Genomic DNA, 16,384 nt, shown 5'->3' on the forward strand with positions numbered 1-16,384 from the left:
TATGGATGTTTGGACCATGTGAGTAGCACTTTATAGGCTATTTTAATGACCATAGCACTCACATTGCATTGACATATTTACAGAATTAACAGAAATAATAGCTGCAATAAGCTTCTCCAGAAAATAATAATAATAATATTTTAATTGACCAAAAACATTAAATTCTCTGTTGTTCCAAAACTGTTCTTTTGAGGAAACAAAAGTGAACTAATGTATGTTGCTGTTCAATATGTAGCAATTTTCATGATATTTTAAAGCATGATATTGCTTCCCTCTCCTGGAAAACTGCAACACTGAATACAATCAGAAACACTGAAACTCCTAATACTGCTAATAAGAATTATAATAAATAAGAATGTGATTATATCAGATTTGGTGCTATGAAATAATAATAAAAAAAACTTCCATTTGTTATTAATAAAGTACTTTTAATGTAAACATTTTTTTCTTTGTTATTTAATGCTAAGGACTTTTAATTTGACATAAAGTGTGTCGTGTAACGGTTTTCCCGGAAGTGGGTGCGGCGGTCAGCTATTTAATACACAAATTGTCTCTACATGCCGAAATTATTGGATTGAGTGCTGTTGTTGTTTTATAAAATCTTTATTTTTTGATATCTGTGAAGTCGATTAAGCAGCTTCGATTAATTAGAGGAATAAAACGCTTTGGATGTTGATCGAGATGCGCGCGGTTGCTGTAAGATGTGATTTGTTTGCACAATGATTAGTTGAAGGTAACGGTACAGTCGGTCGTGCTCAACGCACACAACATTTGGTCAGTTTCAAGCCTCGTATATCTTTGGTGCTCTGTTGCAAGTTAATTACTACATCTAGAGGAGATTGGTTTACCCACGGGATGAGAGATTTAGGTTACTGAGACGCAGGCTACAGATACAGTAAATGAGTAAAGATAGAGCTAGCTGTCACTCAGAACTGTTGTGTTGCTGCTGTGGGTGAGGCTCAAAGATGTGTCAGGTTAGTGGTAGTTTTCGTGTTAAGAAAAAGCAGTGCAGGTAATGTTGGCTGATTCAGATGTGGCGGAGAAGCCCAGAGTCCTGACATCAGAAACTGAGCAGGTGAATTTTATGGTTAATCATAATTCACTGGTTATTATAGTGGATTAGTGACCAATTAAGATATCTAGATATCAATAAAGGAATTTGTGGGTTAATGTATTTTTGAACAGTTTTCTACAAAAACTTTTTTGGATGTGCCTAAAATTTGCAAGTAGGATAGCCATAACATTTTAAGCAATCATAAATATATATGCTTTAAGAAATGTAATTGTTATAAAAACAAAGCTTTTGCGATTAATTCTGAGTGAAATAATTAAAAATACAATAATTCTGAACTCCGTTTTAAACATTGTTGTGGCATTATTTTAAAATGTGTAGAAGGTTCTGCCGTCATTTATTCACTGTCATCTCATTCCAAAGCTTTAGGACTTTCTATCTTCTTTCCTCCTTTATTTTGAAGGATGTTTTTGTAACTAAACCAAAAAATAAAATACAAAATGCTTCAACACTTTTCAAAGTATCTTTTATGCATGACAGAAGAAACAAAGTCATACAGGTTTGGACAACTTGAGGGTGATTAAATGATGACAGAATTACCATTTTGGGGTAATTATCCCTTTAAAGCAGTAAGGTTGATGATCTTCGGGGCAATTTTGCCAGGCAACTTTTTTTTAGCAATGTTGCTTGGGCACTTTCCCATTGAGAATGGGTAAAAAAATTCTATATGATTGGTCGTGGGCCCTTTGTCTCACCTGGTTGCCCATTGATGGCAACATTGCCCAAAGTTGCTACGTGTATCATCAGCCTAAGTCTGCAGAGCCAAATCAAATGTGTAATATGTTCAAAGTAATCATTCTGCATTGTTTTAATGGCAGGAGTGACAGAAGGAGGCTCCCCTCTCATGGATGTCTGCAGTAAGAACTCTAATCGTACAGCCCCAGTGAATGAGGGGGTAACCAGGAGAGCAGATGTGCCCCTGTGCTCTCGGACCAATGGTTGGAGCTGGCCCCCACACCCTTTCCAGCTCCTGGCCTGGCTGCTTTATCTCTACTTTGCTGTCACTGGCTTCGGTGTATTTGTGCCTCTGCTCCCCACACACTGGATCCCAGCCGGATATATTGTATCCTTGTTTTACAGTTTGTCACATGGCCTACACAAAACCTGTTCCTACACACATCTGCATCATATTAATATACATATGTTACCCTGTAGCAGCCATTCAAAGTTGGATCTTTGTGTGAACTATACCTCTTCTTTTGAGAGACTCACTTTTTGATTAAACATCAGTCTTTAACTCAGAGCTCAGTGTACAGGCATTACATTTATCTGTCACCTCTTCATGCACCTGATGGCCATCTCCATTGACCCTGCGGATTATAATGTCAGAGCTAAGAGTTATAAGGGACCCATGCCGGTGTTTGACCGCACCAAACATGCACACGTCATTGAGAACTGTCACTGCTACCTCTGTGAAGTAGATGTGTAAGTACAGACATGCTGCTATCTGCTTCTCAATTGTTGTGTGGGTATGCATGTGTACAGATGCTTTATTCAGATTTCTTTAACTGTAGTCAAACGACTGTAAAACTGTTCTTTCCAGGGGGCCTAAATCAAAACACTGTAGTGCATGTAATAAGTGTGTGGCAAGCTTTGACCACCACTGTCGATGGCTGAACAATTGTGTGGGCAGCAGAAACTACTGGTGAGTTGTTTTCACTCTCTTTCTCTGTCTGTCATTATGTGGGTCTGATTTTCATGTTCTGTCGCTTCCATGCACAGCGGCTGGTAGATGGATATTTTAACTGTCAGAGTATTTTTCAAGGTGGATCCTATGTCTAACTATCCAGAGAGAGATGTAATGTTCAGATATAGCATTTTATTTTTTAGTCTGGCTGGCACCATATCCAGTATGCTGATGTGAAACATTTCATGATTTTATGACATATGTAATGTTTTCTGAAATGGAAGTCATAAAGCAACCATGAGATCAAGTGCTGTTGCTTAGCATCACATACAAACACTCATTTCATTTGTGAGTTTCATTTTCACTGGCAGACCTTTGGGATGCTGACCAATGAATCAGTCATGTGTGTTGTGTTTTTTGTGTCTTTAAATTAAATGATCATAATCAGACAGTGTGACTAAAGTCCTAATGCAGGTTTTTTTTTTTTTTTTTTTTTGCAAGTGGCATAACATCCACAAATTCCCCCTTTTTGGGGTCCGATGTTTTTGTTGTTTTTTTTTTTTAAGAAATTAATACTTTTGTTAAGCAAGTATGTATTAATTTGATCAAAAGGGACAGTAAAAGACATTTACATTGTTACAAAACATTTCTCAAGTAATTGCTGTTCTTTTGAACTCTCTCTTCATCACAGAATCCTAAAAATAATAATGATAATGATGTTACTTGAGCACCAAATCAGCATATTAGAATGATTTCAGAATTATGACGTGACACTGAAAACAATGGTTGCTGAAAATTCAGCTTTGCCATCACAGGAATGTTTTTAAAAAAGAAACCAGTCTTAAATTGTAATAGTATTCCACAATACTATTGTTTTTTTTTTAACTGTATTTCTGACTTCAAACAATAGTGTATACAAAAAAACATTTAGTAAAATAAAATCTTTTTGAAAGTCTGAAAATCTAAAGACCAAACACAATGTATTTGTTAATTTCTGTTTCTCTCTCTTTCTATTTGTCACAGGCTGTTTCTCAATAGTGTGATTTCTGCTCTCCTGGGGATTGTTTTGGTTGTAGTTATTGCTAGTTATGTTTTTATAGAGTTCTTTTTGGACCCATCAAAACTTCGATCTGACAAGCACTTTCAACAGGGTAAGAGGTGTTTTGTGGGCATGTCTGAATGCACTGAAAAGTTGATCACACTACACACAACAAACTACACATTTTCACAAATTTCTGTCCAGTGTCCACAATTTTCTGGGTTTTTTTTTTGTGTGTCTGCAGTAAGGAATGAATCTGTGGTGTGGTTTTTGTTTCTGCCGGTGGCTCCAGTAACCACAGCTGGTCCAGCCATTCCCGCTCTTGCAGGAGTCACCGTTGCTCTGGGCCTACTGTCTGCACTTCTGCTGGGACACTTACTCTGCTTCCACATATACCTCAGTGAGTACACTCTTCTACCTACAAGATTTTTAAAAATGTTTTTGTTAGCAGAGCTATATTTATTTGTACAGTAAAAACAATAATTTTGTGGAATATTATTACAATTTAAAATAACTTTTCTATTTTAATACATTTTATAATGTAATTAATTCCCGTGATTGCAAATAGTTTTAAACAGCAGTTACTTTCCCCCTTCAATGTCACATGTTTATTCAGAAATCATTCTAATATGCTGACAAGAAACATTTTCTGAAAATTACAATGTTGAAAACGGCTGTGCTGCTTAATTATTTTGTGGAAACTGATACTTTTAATTTTTCTATCCATCAGTCGTGAAAAACAATTTGAAATAGTAACAATATAAAAGTATTTCCTGTCACGTTTGATCAGTTAAATTGCTGATCAGTTAAAATCTTACTGAATCCTACTTTTGAACAGTATTGTTTGAGAGAGCCTTCCCACCAATGCACACCTCTGCCTTCAATATTAAGCTAGGATTATGCCTCCCGTGACCTGATTAATAATGCATTCAAAGGAATTTAATAAGGAGCTGAATGCATTAAAAGTCAGTGCAGCACACTTTGAATTAAAACAGGCATATATTTGCATATATCATTACACGCATATATTTGAAGCGGGGTTTACTGCAACTAACTATTCACCGCCTGCGCCTTTTGAACTGCAGGTGCAGGTGTATTCCTCTGATGCCTGGAATAATCAGGTCGATATCTACACAATGCCAACCGTTGGGTTTGACCTCAGGCTTTGGTGTAGTCTTAATTCTTCTGCATGAGAGAGGCCACAGCTTGATTACCATGAAACAGTCCCTCACCGCCGCATGCTGTCCACCTTCAGCTCAGGCAGATCTGTGTAGCTTAGTGCTATCTTTGGTAACCATGACAACAAACACAAAGGCAAGATCAGTTCATTTTCTGAAGCCACAACGACAAAGACAGTCATTCTATGATCAGTCTCTGGTTCTAGGGTTATTTGATGTTTTGTTGCCGTTATTAATTAAACATTTTCCGCTGTGGGTTTGTCGGGTTGGAGTAGAGCTTATGACTTTCAGCTGAATCAAATAAACATTGGAAGAAATATAAGCGTAAAATAAGATAGATATTTAAATTATGTATACTAAATGGAGCCCTGTAATGCACAAGTGACATCTCACTGTGTGCCACAAGGGGGCATTCCTAGAAAATCCAGAGGCTAAAGAATTTTTTTTTCACTTTCCAACCTATTTTTGAGATGAAACCAGAAACAAACATCCACATCTATACTTTTTTGCCTGATGATATGAATATATACAATAAATAATTTATAGATATGGTTCCTGTCCTGAATGACACTGAAAATGGTGTGATGTGAATGGATGATACAGCAGTAGACATTTTGTATCAGATCCTCTGTCTCATTCTCCGTTTCATTCTCTCTGTTAGTGTGGAACAGGCTTAGCACATACGAGTATATTGTGCGACAGCGGCATCGGCAAGAGGCCAAAGATTCCAGAAAGCCCCCTCCAGAGAATGAATCTGGGGTTCCCAAGATGAATCTATTAAAGGTACAACACAGACAAAAACAAACATATTTTTAGCACATGCACCAAGTCTATACTGTAAAGTTTTGTTTTGTGTAAAATAATAATAAAAAATATATATAATATATGTATATAATATAGCTGATTAATGCCAACATTTTGTTTATAGGCCATTGAAAACAATGCAGGCTCTCAACAGACCTGTATTTCTGCTTATTATTTTACAAGTTAATAATTGGAGCATACATCAAGTGCATGCATGTTTAAACTAATTCTGTGCTAAAGAATTTGCTGGGAATGCCATTTTTGTTTCATTGTTTTATTTTTCTTTTATGTACTTATCTAGATATTTTAAAGAAGACAATACCATTATTCAGCATTAAATTTGTCTGAAGTCAAAGTAAAGAGATTTACATTGTTACAAAAAATATATATTTTTTTCTAATTCTATTCATCAGGAATCCTGAAAAAAATGTATCATGGGTTCACAAAAATAATAAGCAGCACAACAGTTTTCAACATCAATAATAGTAAGACATGTTTCTTGAGCACCAGATCAGCAGATTAGAATGATTTCTGAAGGATCTTGTGACACTGAAGACTGGCAGCAGCAGTAATGCCTTCTGAAAATTCAGCTTTGCCATCACAGGAATAAATTACATTTTAAAATGCTTTAAAATAGAAAACATATTTTAAATAGTATATTTGACAATATTTCATAGTTTTAATGTATTTATATAGTTTTTACTGTATTTTAAATCAAGTAAATGCAGCCTTAGTGGGGATTAGGGCATTCCTTGAAAAACATGAACAAAATCTTACTAGCCTAAAACTTTTAAATGATGCTTCATATGATGCTATGTTAAAGATCATTATTTTGTGTATTTGGTGTAACAGAATATGTTGACATGCATTAATGTTCAAAAAGCACATTATTTTTCAAATACTGTAAATTATTGTATTTCCTCTATGCCCCGCCTCTCTCAAACATGTTGTTTCTACAAAGCCCCTCCTTCCAACAAGTGCAGTCTGCTCTGATTGGCCAACTGGCACAGTGCATTGTGATTGGCCGAACACCAAGTATGCATTGGAAGTGTAAAGCCCCTTACCATAATCGCGAGCTTCAGCTTTCAAGTTAATTTTATCAGTTCAAGCCCGAAAGGGAACAGAGTCGCGTGACAGACAATGATTATGCACGTATATATTTGCAGTACACAAGCTGCAGTTAAGACGATTTCTGATGGGCTGTACACTCCGCTGTGATGTGACCCTGTTCCCCTCACACACACACACTCACATGGCGCGTTACGCGAAAAACTCCACATTTGAACAGTCAATAGCAAATACTTGAACTAATAACAAAACATACTTACAGTCGCTGATTCAGAAGTGCCAGATTGTCACAGCAAAGTTGGAATTAACCCTTTTTTTCTCCCTTTTTTTTTTAGAAATAGCCTTCATGCATAGCCAGCCTTGTACTGTCCTAGGTTCACACAACTCTCCATAAAATGCTTTGCACAAATTCAAACATTTGGGTTGTGCTGTTGTGTTGTAAACAAATCTTAATCAATAATTTCTAATTGCATCTACTTTCGGAAGGCCAAATAAAGTGCTTTTGCTTAAGCATATAAACGCACAGCATCTCCCTGACATGGCTGCATCATCACTACTGTGGTTACTGAAACCACGCCGCCTTTCTTTGCGTGAACATTTGGGCGGCATTACGCAAATATTTCCACATCGTGATGTATGGTGCATTCAAGTCATGTCGGATACATCGTATTTACGAGTTGAGCGCACATGAATGCCACCACAAAGTCGTTATTACGAGTGGAAAACTCGAAATTTTCTTTAAGCCCAGAGTTTCCGAGTTGGGGGCGTGTCAGTGAAAAAACATGTCGGATGCAAAGGACTCAGCCAAAGACTAAAGATATGCAGCGTCGGTAAAGTTGTTGAAATTAATAAAAGTATATTTTTTTTGTAATGTACAATAAAACTATATAAGTTACATTTACAAAAATTATATTACTGTATAATTATAATAGAATATATAATTATTCAGTTTACATCACCTTCATAAATTAAATAAAACAAAAAACAATGATGCACATACTTCATTCATCATTTTGCAGATGTAGAGTTTAAAAAAATCGTTGAATTTATGTAGAAAAGTTAAATCGCCATCTTGTTCTGACCAAAGTGACTTGAACACACCTGACATCGTAATAACGACTTGTCAACTCGTAAGAACAAATGTTCCAGGTGGACTTGAACGCAGCAGTAGACGTGGGGGTGTGTTTGAATGAGCCGTTTTAGGAGGGCGTGGACGAGTCTTAACTTTTATAAAGAATATCTCTTTGGGTTTGAGACTTTAGTCTTTGCAACTTTAGGGATCTCATCTATGCATGAACAGCTTGTAACACTCCAAAGAGAAAGGAAAACTTGAAATCGCATCGTATGACCCCTTTAAACAGTAGTGCATGTATGTAGATATGGCCATGACACACTTCCAAATTCTTATTTTATAATGGTTTAGGCTTTTGAGCCTCTAAAGTAATACATAGGCCTATCTGTTCACAAATCAGATTCCCCAAGAACGCTTACGTACTGAATTTGAATATTGAAAACAAAGCAAGTGTTGCCCACATATGTAATCATCAGGGTGGCTAGCTCATGGCAACGCAGTTGTTGTAACAACCAGGTTGTTAAAACAACTTTGTGTGGATGAAATCATCTGTGCAGTTGCTTCTCAGAGCATTTAACACATTCCCAGGAAAACGTCTCCAACAGGCTACTGTCAAATCCTCCCAGGGGTGGTACATTGAGCTCACACTGAACTATAGGAAATGAGCTCAGACCATGAGTTCACTTCCTGCCACAGAGCACATGGTGTGTGTTTTGAGGACAGTGTGAATCTGCCTTGATGGACCGTGAAGGCTGTAAGCAGGCACGACAGTAACACAACTGTTTTTAACATTTATAATAATAAGAAATGTTACTTGGACACCAAATCTGCATATTTGAATAATTTCTGAAGTGTCATGTGACACTAAATACTGGAGTACTTGCTGATGAAAATGTAGCTTTGCCATCACAGAAATACATTTTAAATTGTAAAAATATTTCATAGCATAAATAAGTGCAGCCTTGATGAACATAAACATAAAAAATCTTACCAACCCCATACTTTTGTTTTGAATGGTAGTGTACATATTGAAGTGTACACTATGAAGTATGTAACAAACAATATACTTTTACAATTACAAGAATCTCTTACCTATGCAGGCTGGGATTTTAGTAATTGCTTTGCAGAAGGGTTATGTAAGTTGAACCCAGTAGCACATCTCATGAGAGCGCTTGAGAGGTGTGCATGTGACTTCACTGTTCGTTAAGAACTGTTTGCTTTGGCTCACTATGTAGATTGTTGGGCAGGGCTGGCATTTCACTAATTTCATGTTACCACATACACAAGCAAACATGTGCCATCAGTGCCTCACAACCATAAGACACACACATTTGCACACACATACTCATAGCTTCTACACTTCTGTTCTCAAAATGGAGTAAAAACATCCATCCATCCATATACCTCACTTGTGCAAATATACCTATTGTGGATTTATTGGATAATGGTTGAGTTGCAAAGTCCTAGCATAGCTAAAGAACTGAACTGAAGATTCACAGTTTATTTATTGAATACAACTGCTGGTGGGTCTCATTAGCAACAGAGATGAGACAAACTACAGGAGCGAGGTGAGCCGCCTGGCCGGGTGGTGCAGTGACAACAATCTCTCTCTGAATGTGAAGAAGACGAAGGAGATTGTTGTTGACTTCAGGAGAGTACACACTCGGCATGCCCCTCTGACCATCAACGGTGTGACTGTGGAGAGAGTGAGCAGCACCAGTTGTTTAAACCAAGTTCCTGGGTGTGCACATCACAGAGGACCTCTCCTGGACTAACAACACTGTAGCACTGGCCAAGAAAGCACAGCAGCGTCTCTGCTTCCTCCGCAAACTTAGAAGAGCCAGAGTCCCGGCCCCCATCATGTGCACCGTCTACAGAGGCACCATCGAGAGCATCCTAACTAGCTGCGTCACTGTGTGGTATGGCACTTGCAACGCATCCTGCTGCAAGTCACTTCAACGCATAGTGAGAGCAGCTGAGAAGATCGTTGGTGTCTCTCTCCCCTCTCTCCAGGACATCTACAGCACCCGTCTCACCCGCAAAGCCCTCCGCATTGCAGGTGATCCCACCCACCCGACACACAGCTTCTTCAGTCTGCTGCCATCAGGGAGGAGACTGCGGAGTCTCCAGGCGAGGACCAGCAGACTGAAGGACAGCTTCATACACCAGGCTGTCAGGAAGCTGAACTCCCTCCCGTCCGTGCCCCCCTCCCTCTTTTACCCCATGCAACACTGAACTTTGATACTACGACCCCCCCCAGCTCCCCACATCCCCAGGACCTCCGTGATTATGCCTTGTAAGGCATAATCATGACCTATTTTTAGCAGAATTCATTGAGGGATTTGACAGTGTGATTCAAAGATTTAAGTATTTCAAGTGTAGGCTGTTATATAGACACACGCACACTTTTTTTTTTTTTTTTTTCCCATTTTTGGGGGTTTCTAGCTTTTAGACTAGCCGACTAGTCGGATACAAAACTTCCGTTTAAACGACAGTCAAATTAGTCGTAGCGCACATCCCTACTGTATAGTTGTATGTACATATGTTTAAACTGTATTTATCTGTATTTGAACGTCTACTCTCAGTGTCTTAAATGTTAATTGTATGCACCAAGGGTCTGAGAGTAACGCAATTTCAATTCTCTGTATGTATGTATGTACATGTGGAAGAATTGACAATAAAGCAGACTTGACTTGACTTGGTGGCATTATATTCAGCTAGTTTGATTGAATGTAATATGGGTGAATTATTTTCATCGTGTTTTTTCCTTAAGGTTGTACATCAGGGAGTTACATTGAAGGTCATTCAGTATCTAATGTGGATCTAAAGCATATAAATACTTTACAATGCAACAACTAATGTTTCGTGTGGGACAACTACTCATTTTCAAAGCAATTGTAATTTATCTATGATATTCCTGTTTTCCGTCTCACCATGATTTAATTTCCATCATTGTTTTGCTGCAGCAGCAAGTCAGTTATAGCGGGACATTTGGCTATACCAATCCTGAGATGGAGGTAGAGGATCCAACCGCCATGAGCTCCCAAGAAGGATCAGAGTGAGTTTTGCCAGCCAGATTAATAAAACATGATAGCATACTTAAAAATATTACCCAAAAGTTTTCATTAAGCTTTTTCATTACATAGCTAGTGAATTACATGGCCAGTGACTTGAGTTATTGTTATGTACATTACTGTGCAAAATTTGGGGCAATGAGTGTTTTTTTTTTTTAAAGCAAGGATGCCTTGATCAAAATTGTCAGTAAAGACTTTTACATTGTTACAAATGTTTATTACGGTTTTTACTATGTTTTTAATCAAATGAATGCAGACTTGGTGAAAAAAGGGACTTTTATAAACATTTTAAAAAATCATTCCTCCCCTAAACATTTCAACAACTGAGACTAGTTTTCAAATTTGGCCAAAGAGCTCATTGTTAAAGCAAGGAAGCGATTAAATATCACTGACTTAACATCATGAAGAAATAATTCAGTAAAAAAACAATCTTCCGTTCACAAAAGACCAAGACTTGGCTTTCTCTCCCCCTAAGCCTGCCTGCATTAACGTCTTCAACGTTACTCTGCACATTTTTTTTCCAATTTTGGCTTAAGGGGATGATTGATTCCTTTAACTGTGATTCAATAAATACAGATAATCTCATTTATTTTATTAGGCAATTATGGTATCATGTCAACCTTTTGAGAACTTGGCTGGAAGGGAAGGAAGGATATTACAGCTTTTGTGGGGTAGTAAAAATGTGAGCTAGAGGATCAGTTATAGATTAAAGAATTTTTACTTAATAGATTTTTATATCTGGAGGGAATAATACATTAGTTCCTTATATATCTGCATGCATTTTACAATTCTTTTGAAGAAATGTTATGTATGTTATAACATTTGAAGTAAATAAGTGAATGTAAAAACGTTTGGTCATTTGTTTTCAAGCTTTGAGTAATGGGAGTCTCTCCACAGGCGTTACAGCAACGGCCGGGTCAGAGGCTTGTCTGAGCACATGGGCGAAGAAGAGCTCCTCCCTGCTGTCATAACAGAGAACAAAGCATCTCCTCACCCTCACAAACACACACAGGTGAAACATTAGCACACACACCACAACCACCAGAAAATCAATTATATATTAAATTCAGGGTCTAATTATACAACCAGTGGTCTTTACACTCTACTGAAGTTGTAATGTCCATCTGACTCAATATGTGGTAAAACAGTTTCATTTATTTCCATAGAAAAAAAAGAGGAAAGTGCGCAAACTTGCAGCCGAGATAAACAGTGACAGGTCCATTGACTCCAGCAGCACCAAAGGCATGCCAAAGACTTCTACTGAGCAGGGTAAGACAAGCGTACACAATCAGCTGATGACTGTAATATTTGATTTACACTTACTGCTCAGAAGTCTGAGGTCAGATTTTTTTTTTTCATGTTTTTGAAAGAAGCCTTTTATGCTCATCAAGGCTGAAGAACATTTGTTTGAAATAGTAATGTTTTGTAACAGTGTAAAAGTATTTCTTTTATCAATTTAATTCATTCTTGCACTTGCAGACTTTTGCATAGTGGTGTCCATTCATTAATATAGCAGACACTTTTCTCGAATGTAATTTACAAATGAGAAATACAACAAAGTGATTCTTCCAAGGAGGCTGAAACTCATAGGAGAACAGAACAGAATAGAAAAGAGAATTAGTAGTAGTAAAAAAAATTTGGTAACAATTTATTTTAAGGTGTCCTTGTTACATGTACTTACTAATATAATAACAATTAATTATGCATAATTACATGCAAGTAACCCTAAGCCTAAACCTAATCCTAGCCTTAGCCATATAGTAAGTACATGTAGGTAATTAATATTACCCAGTACTTAAATGTATAATTACACTGTAACAAGGACAAAGTTTTATGAAGTGCCTAGAAATATATAACTAAAACATTGATATTATACATTTGTTTATAATGCAGTTATTAAGGCATGAGATTTATGTATTAGTGCACGTGCCTAACTTAAAAAAAAAATATATTTTTGTATTTAGGAACACATTTAAGACGTACAGTGCTGAAACATACAGTATTAGCAACATATCACATAGTGAACATGAAAACTAAGATAGAATGTAGACTAATCCTAACAGTGTGTCACCGGTTTAGGAGATTAGTAAGTTATGGAAGACGTTGCTATGTTATAATATTAAACAGTGTGGTAGATTTGCATCACTGAACAACACCCTGTTTGCTTTAGACTGAAGTATAGCACAAAGAAAAATAAAACTGCAATATGACCGTTAAAACCTGCTAATAGAGCAGTTGTCTTTACCTGATTTATAACTTTTATTTTAGCCTCTGTTGCATTTCTTAGTTGTAATTACATTGTTTGAATAGTTCTGTAATAGATCTGTGCTCCTAAACTGCCTGTGTGTAACTACTGAAGCCTATTTGTGCCACATAAGAAAAGAAAACATCCATTAGTCAATAATAATTATGACATGAAAAGGAAGATTGTAAATTGAAGATTCCCAATTTATAAGACTAGCCTTGTGTATGAATTAAACGAGCTCTCACCATAAATATAGCCCTAGATGCTGGAATGGCATTAATAAGAAAGTAAATAAATGACATTAAGTCATATTTATGAGATAAAAAGTCATAATTATGACTTAAAAACAATAATGCCAAAATTGTCAGTTATGACCGTCATTGAGATTAAAAGTCAAATGAGCAGTTTCTATTTATGTAATTTTGAATTGATCTCATTATGACTGTATAAATTATGAGTTTTAAAAGTCAATTATGAGAAGGTTCAACTTTTTATATGACAGTTAAAAAATATTTGTTATAATAATTCTGAAGTAGAAATTAGGAGATAAGATACAGTAGGAATTATGAGAAAGTCATGTCATAATTATTAAATAAATTATAGCTTTTTATGATGCCAGTTTATGTCATGAATTGACTTTTTATAATCTAGAATTATATAATTGATTTATGTCATAATTATCATTTTCATTTTATAATTATGATAATTATTTACCAAAGCTTGTATTTTTTTCTTAGGTTACAGAAATGAGATTTCATAAATAAGCGGTTTTTATCCACAGTTTAGCTGTTTGAGTTTAGCATGTAGTCTCCCCAATATAATCTTGGAAAAATTTAATACATTCTGAAATAATTGTAGCAAAACTTAAAAAAAAGTTTGTTGTTCAGTGTTGTTCAGTGGTCTTGATATTGGTGACTCAGGGTGCGAGTAGTTACTTGTGATTTGTGTCTGTGCTTTACACAAATAGAGTCCTCTGTAGCTGCCGCCACTGTGTCCTCCTCTCTTGGTCAGCGCTTACCCTTCCCAGCATTCCCCCTGCGGGCCTCCCTCCCCCCTCTTGCACCTGTACAAGCCGCTGGTCCCCCTGCTGAGTATCATTCTGACTCCGCAGAATCTCTGGAGGAGATCCCTGTAGCAATGGCACGGCTTGGCAGCGCAGCCCTGGCTGGTGCTACTACTGCTGCTGTGTCTGCCACCAGCTATTCCTCTTCTCTCCAGTGCGCTTTGCCTTCCTCAGCAGCTGGACAAGATTTACCCTCCCCCCAGCCCAGGACCAAGAGGAAAGCAGCTGTTCGGAAAGCTGCAGAGCAGAGGTTTGAGATGGTGTCCCATAATCCATCTATGTTCGTGAGTCGAGAAAGCAGAGAGCCTGCCATGCCCCAAGAGGGCAATATCACAGAGGAAATTCCCCGTGTGGCGAAACGCAAACAGACAGGTAAAAAGAGAAATATGGTGGGCACTAACCCAGCTCGAGTGTAGGAACCCCGCTGGTGTAGTGACTACTATAGAGACACATCACAACTTGGGACTCACTGGGCACTTGGTCGGCCTTGCTTCTCAATTAAAAAAAATGGAGCTGCTTTAGAAGGATCACATTAAAACTGATGTAGCACTGATGCAACCTATGCAAACACCACTGAATGTCAGCAGTAAGAACCTTTTGCTGGACAAAACATATAATGCTGGTTGTCATTGGTCAGTGTCATTTGATCTGAACACCTTATATTGCATAATGTTGCATATAGATGTGTTTGACAGTGGGTCATGAGGTCCGACCTCAGATCACATTCTCTCATATATTTATTCATGAAATTGTTGATTATGGATTGAAGCCTTGGACTTGAGCCCTCAACTTATGAATCAGAGGAATCCATGACACTATAAATTATGAACTAACCTATTTAACCTTTCATTAATTCCAGTACATTTCACTACAATTTTTGCTGTAGCATTGCACAAATGTTTTTTAAACACTTAATGCAGTGCTGCCCTTCGTAACTATTTATTTATATATATATATATATATATATATATATATATATATATATATATATATATATATATATATATATATATAATGCCAAAGTTTGTTTAGTTTTCTATGATGAACCACGCATGACCACTGATATCATTTTCAGGGTTTTTAGTTCATATTTTTTATATTAATGTATATGAAGTTACCTTATTTAAAATTATTGTTGTTAATTGTTGCTTTTCCTTTTTGTTGTTTTTTATCAGCTTTTATATGTCTGGTTGTGTTTGGGTGAACTTCAGTTACAGTGTGTACTATAGAGTGTACTTGTAGTGGTATTCTACTCAAGTGCTTTAGTCACTTTCTAAATAAACATCTTACATTAAGCAGTGCCACATGATGCCGGCCCTTATGAATGAAGTCCACCCTCTCCATCTCAAATGCTGCTCAGACAACCCAGTTACACAGTTGTTTATGTATCAACAGAAACATTCTTAGTACATGATGTTTTGGGGAGAGGGAGTGACTGAATGATGGCCTGATGGGGAAGCAATATGAAAATGTGTGTGCTTTTTTAAATGTAAAAAATAAAATGAATTTCACTGTTTTTAACTGTATGCCTACACTTTTTTTGCATTATCAATGTTTTAATTTCATCTGTTATCTGTTGTTTAAAAAAAAAAAATCAAATCCAAAGAATGAGTGAGATATTTTTGTGAAGTCCTCTCTATAATAAATATTACACTGCAGAAGACTCCTGCAATATTAGTGGTAGGCAAAAGTCACTCATTCTTTAATAAAATCAATAAACAGGAAATTCCTCTCAAACTCACCCCGCATACAATTTAAATGTGAAATTTCATACATTTTAGTGCTTAATTTGTAAGTATGATCAAGATATGTTAAAAATAACTGATAACTTGATATACTGTTTTCTGGTTCATTCCTCAAAAGGAAATGGAACAAAGGCAAGTCTGCATCCTATAATGCATTCCATTTATTGCACATTTATTAGATCATCTGGATATTCCCAGCATGTGGAAAATGTGCAAATGATGCGCAGTATATATATATACTGCAGAGACAGTATGAATAGTATGCCGTTCTGAACACAGCCAGAGTTTTCGTTGTCATTCCTGTACCTTTTATCATTTTAACCTCAATTTCTACTCCTCAATTAAAAACAGCATGTGTAGCATTACATAATTGTTGCCCTGTTTTTATTTGTCCTGA

At 36.7% G+C, this 16,384-nt stretch overlaps 1 protein-coding gene across 3 annotated transcripts; it reads left to right on the forward strand.

The window, feature by feature from the left end:
- The first annotated feature begins 479 nt into the window (after positions 1 to 479).
- LOC306882809 (palmitoyltransferase ZDHHC1) lies at positions 480 to 15,105 on the forward strand. Of its 3 annotated transcripts, none has more exons than XM_079437715.1 (11): positions 480 to 1,075; positions 1,891 to 2,135; positions 2,322 to 2,497; positions 2,616 to 2,717; positions 3,723 to 3,850; positions 3,983 to 4,138; positions 5,578 to 5,699; positions 10,827 to 10,918; positions 11,832 to 11,946; positions 12,101 to 12,203; positions 14,147 to 15,105. In XM_079437715.1, exons 2-11 carry the CDS (start codon positions 1,917 to 1,919, stop codon positions 14,656 to 14,658), a joined length of 1,725 nt encoding a protein of 574 aa, XP_079293841.1. In that variant the 5' UTR covers positions 480 to 1,075; positions 1,891 to 1,916; the 3' UTR covers positions 14,659 to 15,105. The 3 variants fall into 3 exon arrangements, with proteins under 3 accessions (XP_079293841.1, XP_079293843.1, XP_079293842.1); XM_079437717.1 differs by having other exon boundaries at positions 10,830 to 10,918; XM_079437716.1 differs by having other exon boundaries at positions 957 to 974.
- Positions 15,106 to 16,384: the final 1,279 nt, after the last annotated feature.

The sequence above is a fragment of the Barbus barbus genome (genome assembly GCF_936440315.1).
Source record: "Barbus barbus genome assembly, chromosome: 1".
NCBI classification, from domain to species: Eukaryota; Metazoa; Chordata; class Actinopteri; order Cypriniformes; family Cyprinidae; genus Barbus; species Barbus barbus.

Excerpts from the sequence above, each read along its gene's own strand:
- LOC306882809 (XM_079437715.1), top strand. The coding sequence starts at position 1,917 with ATGGATGTCTGCAGTAAGAACTCTAATCGTACAGCCCCAGTGAATGAG. Across the intron at positions 2,498-2,615 it reads TACCTCTGTGAAGTAGATGT|GGGGCCTAAATCAAAACACT; the intron begins GTAAGTACAGAC and ends TGTTCTTTCCAG. Across the intron at positions 10,919-11,831 it reads AGCTCCCAAGAAGGATCAGA|GCGTTACAGCAACGGCCGGG; the intron begins GTGAGTTTTGCC and ends GTCTCTCCACAG.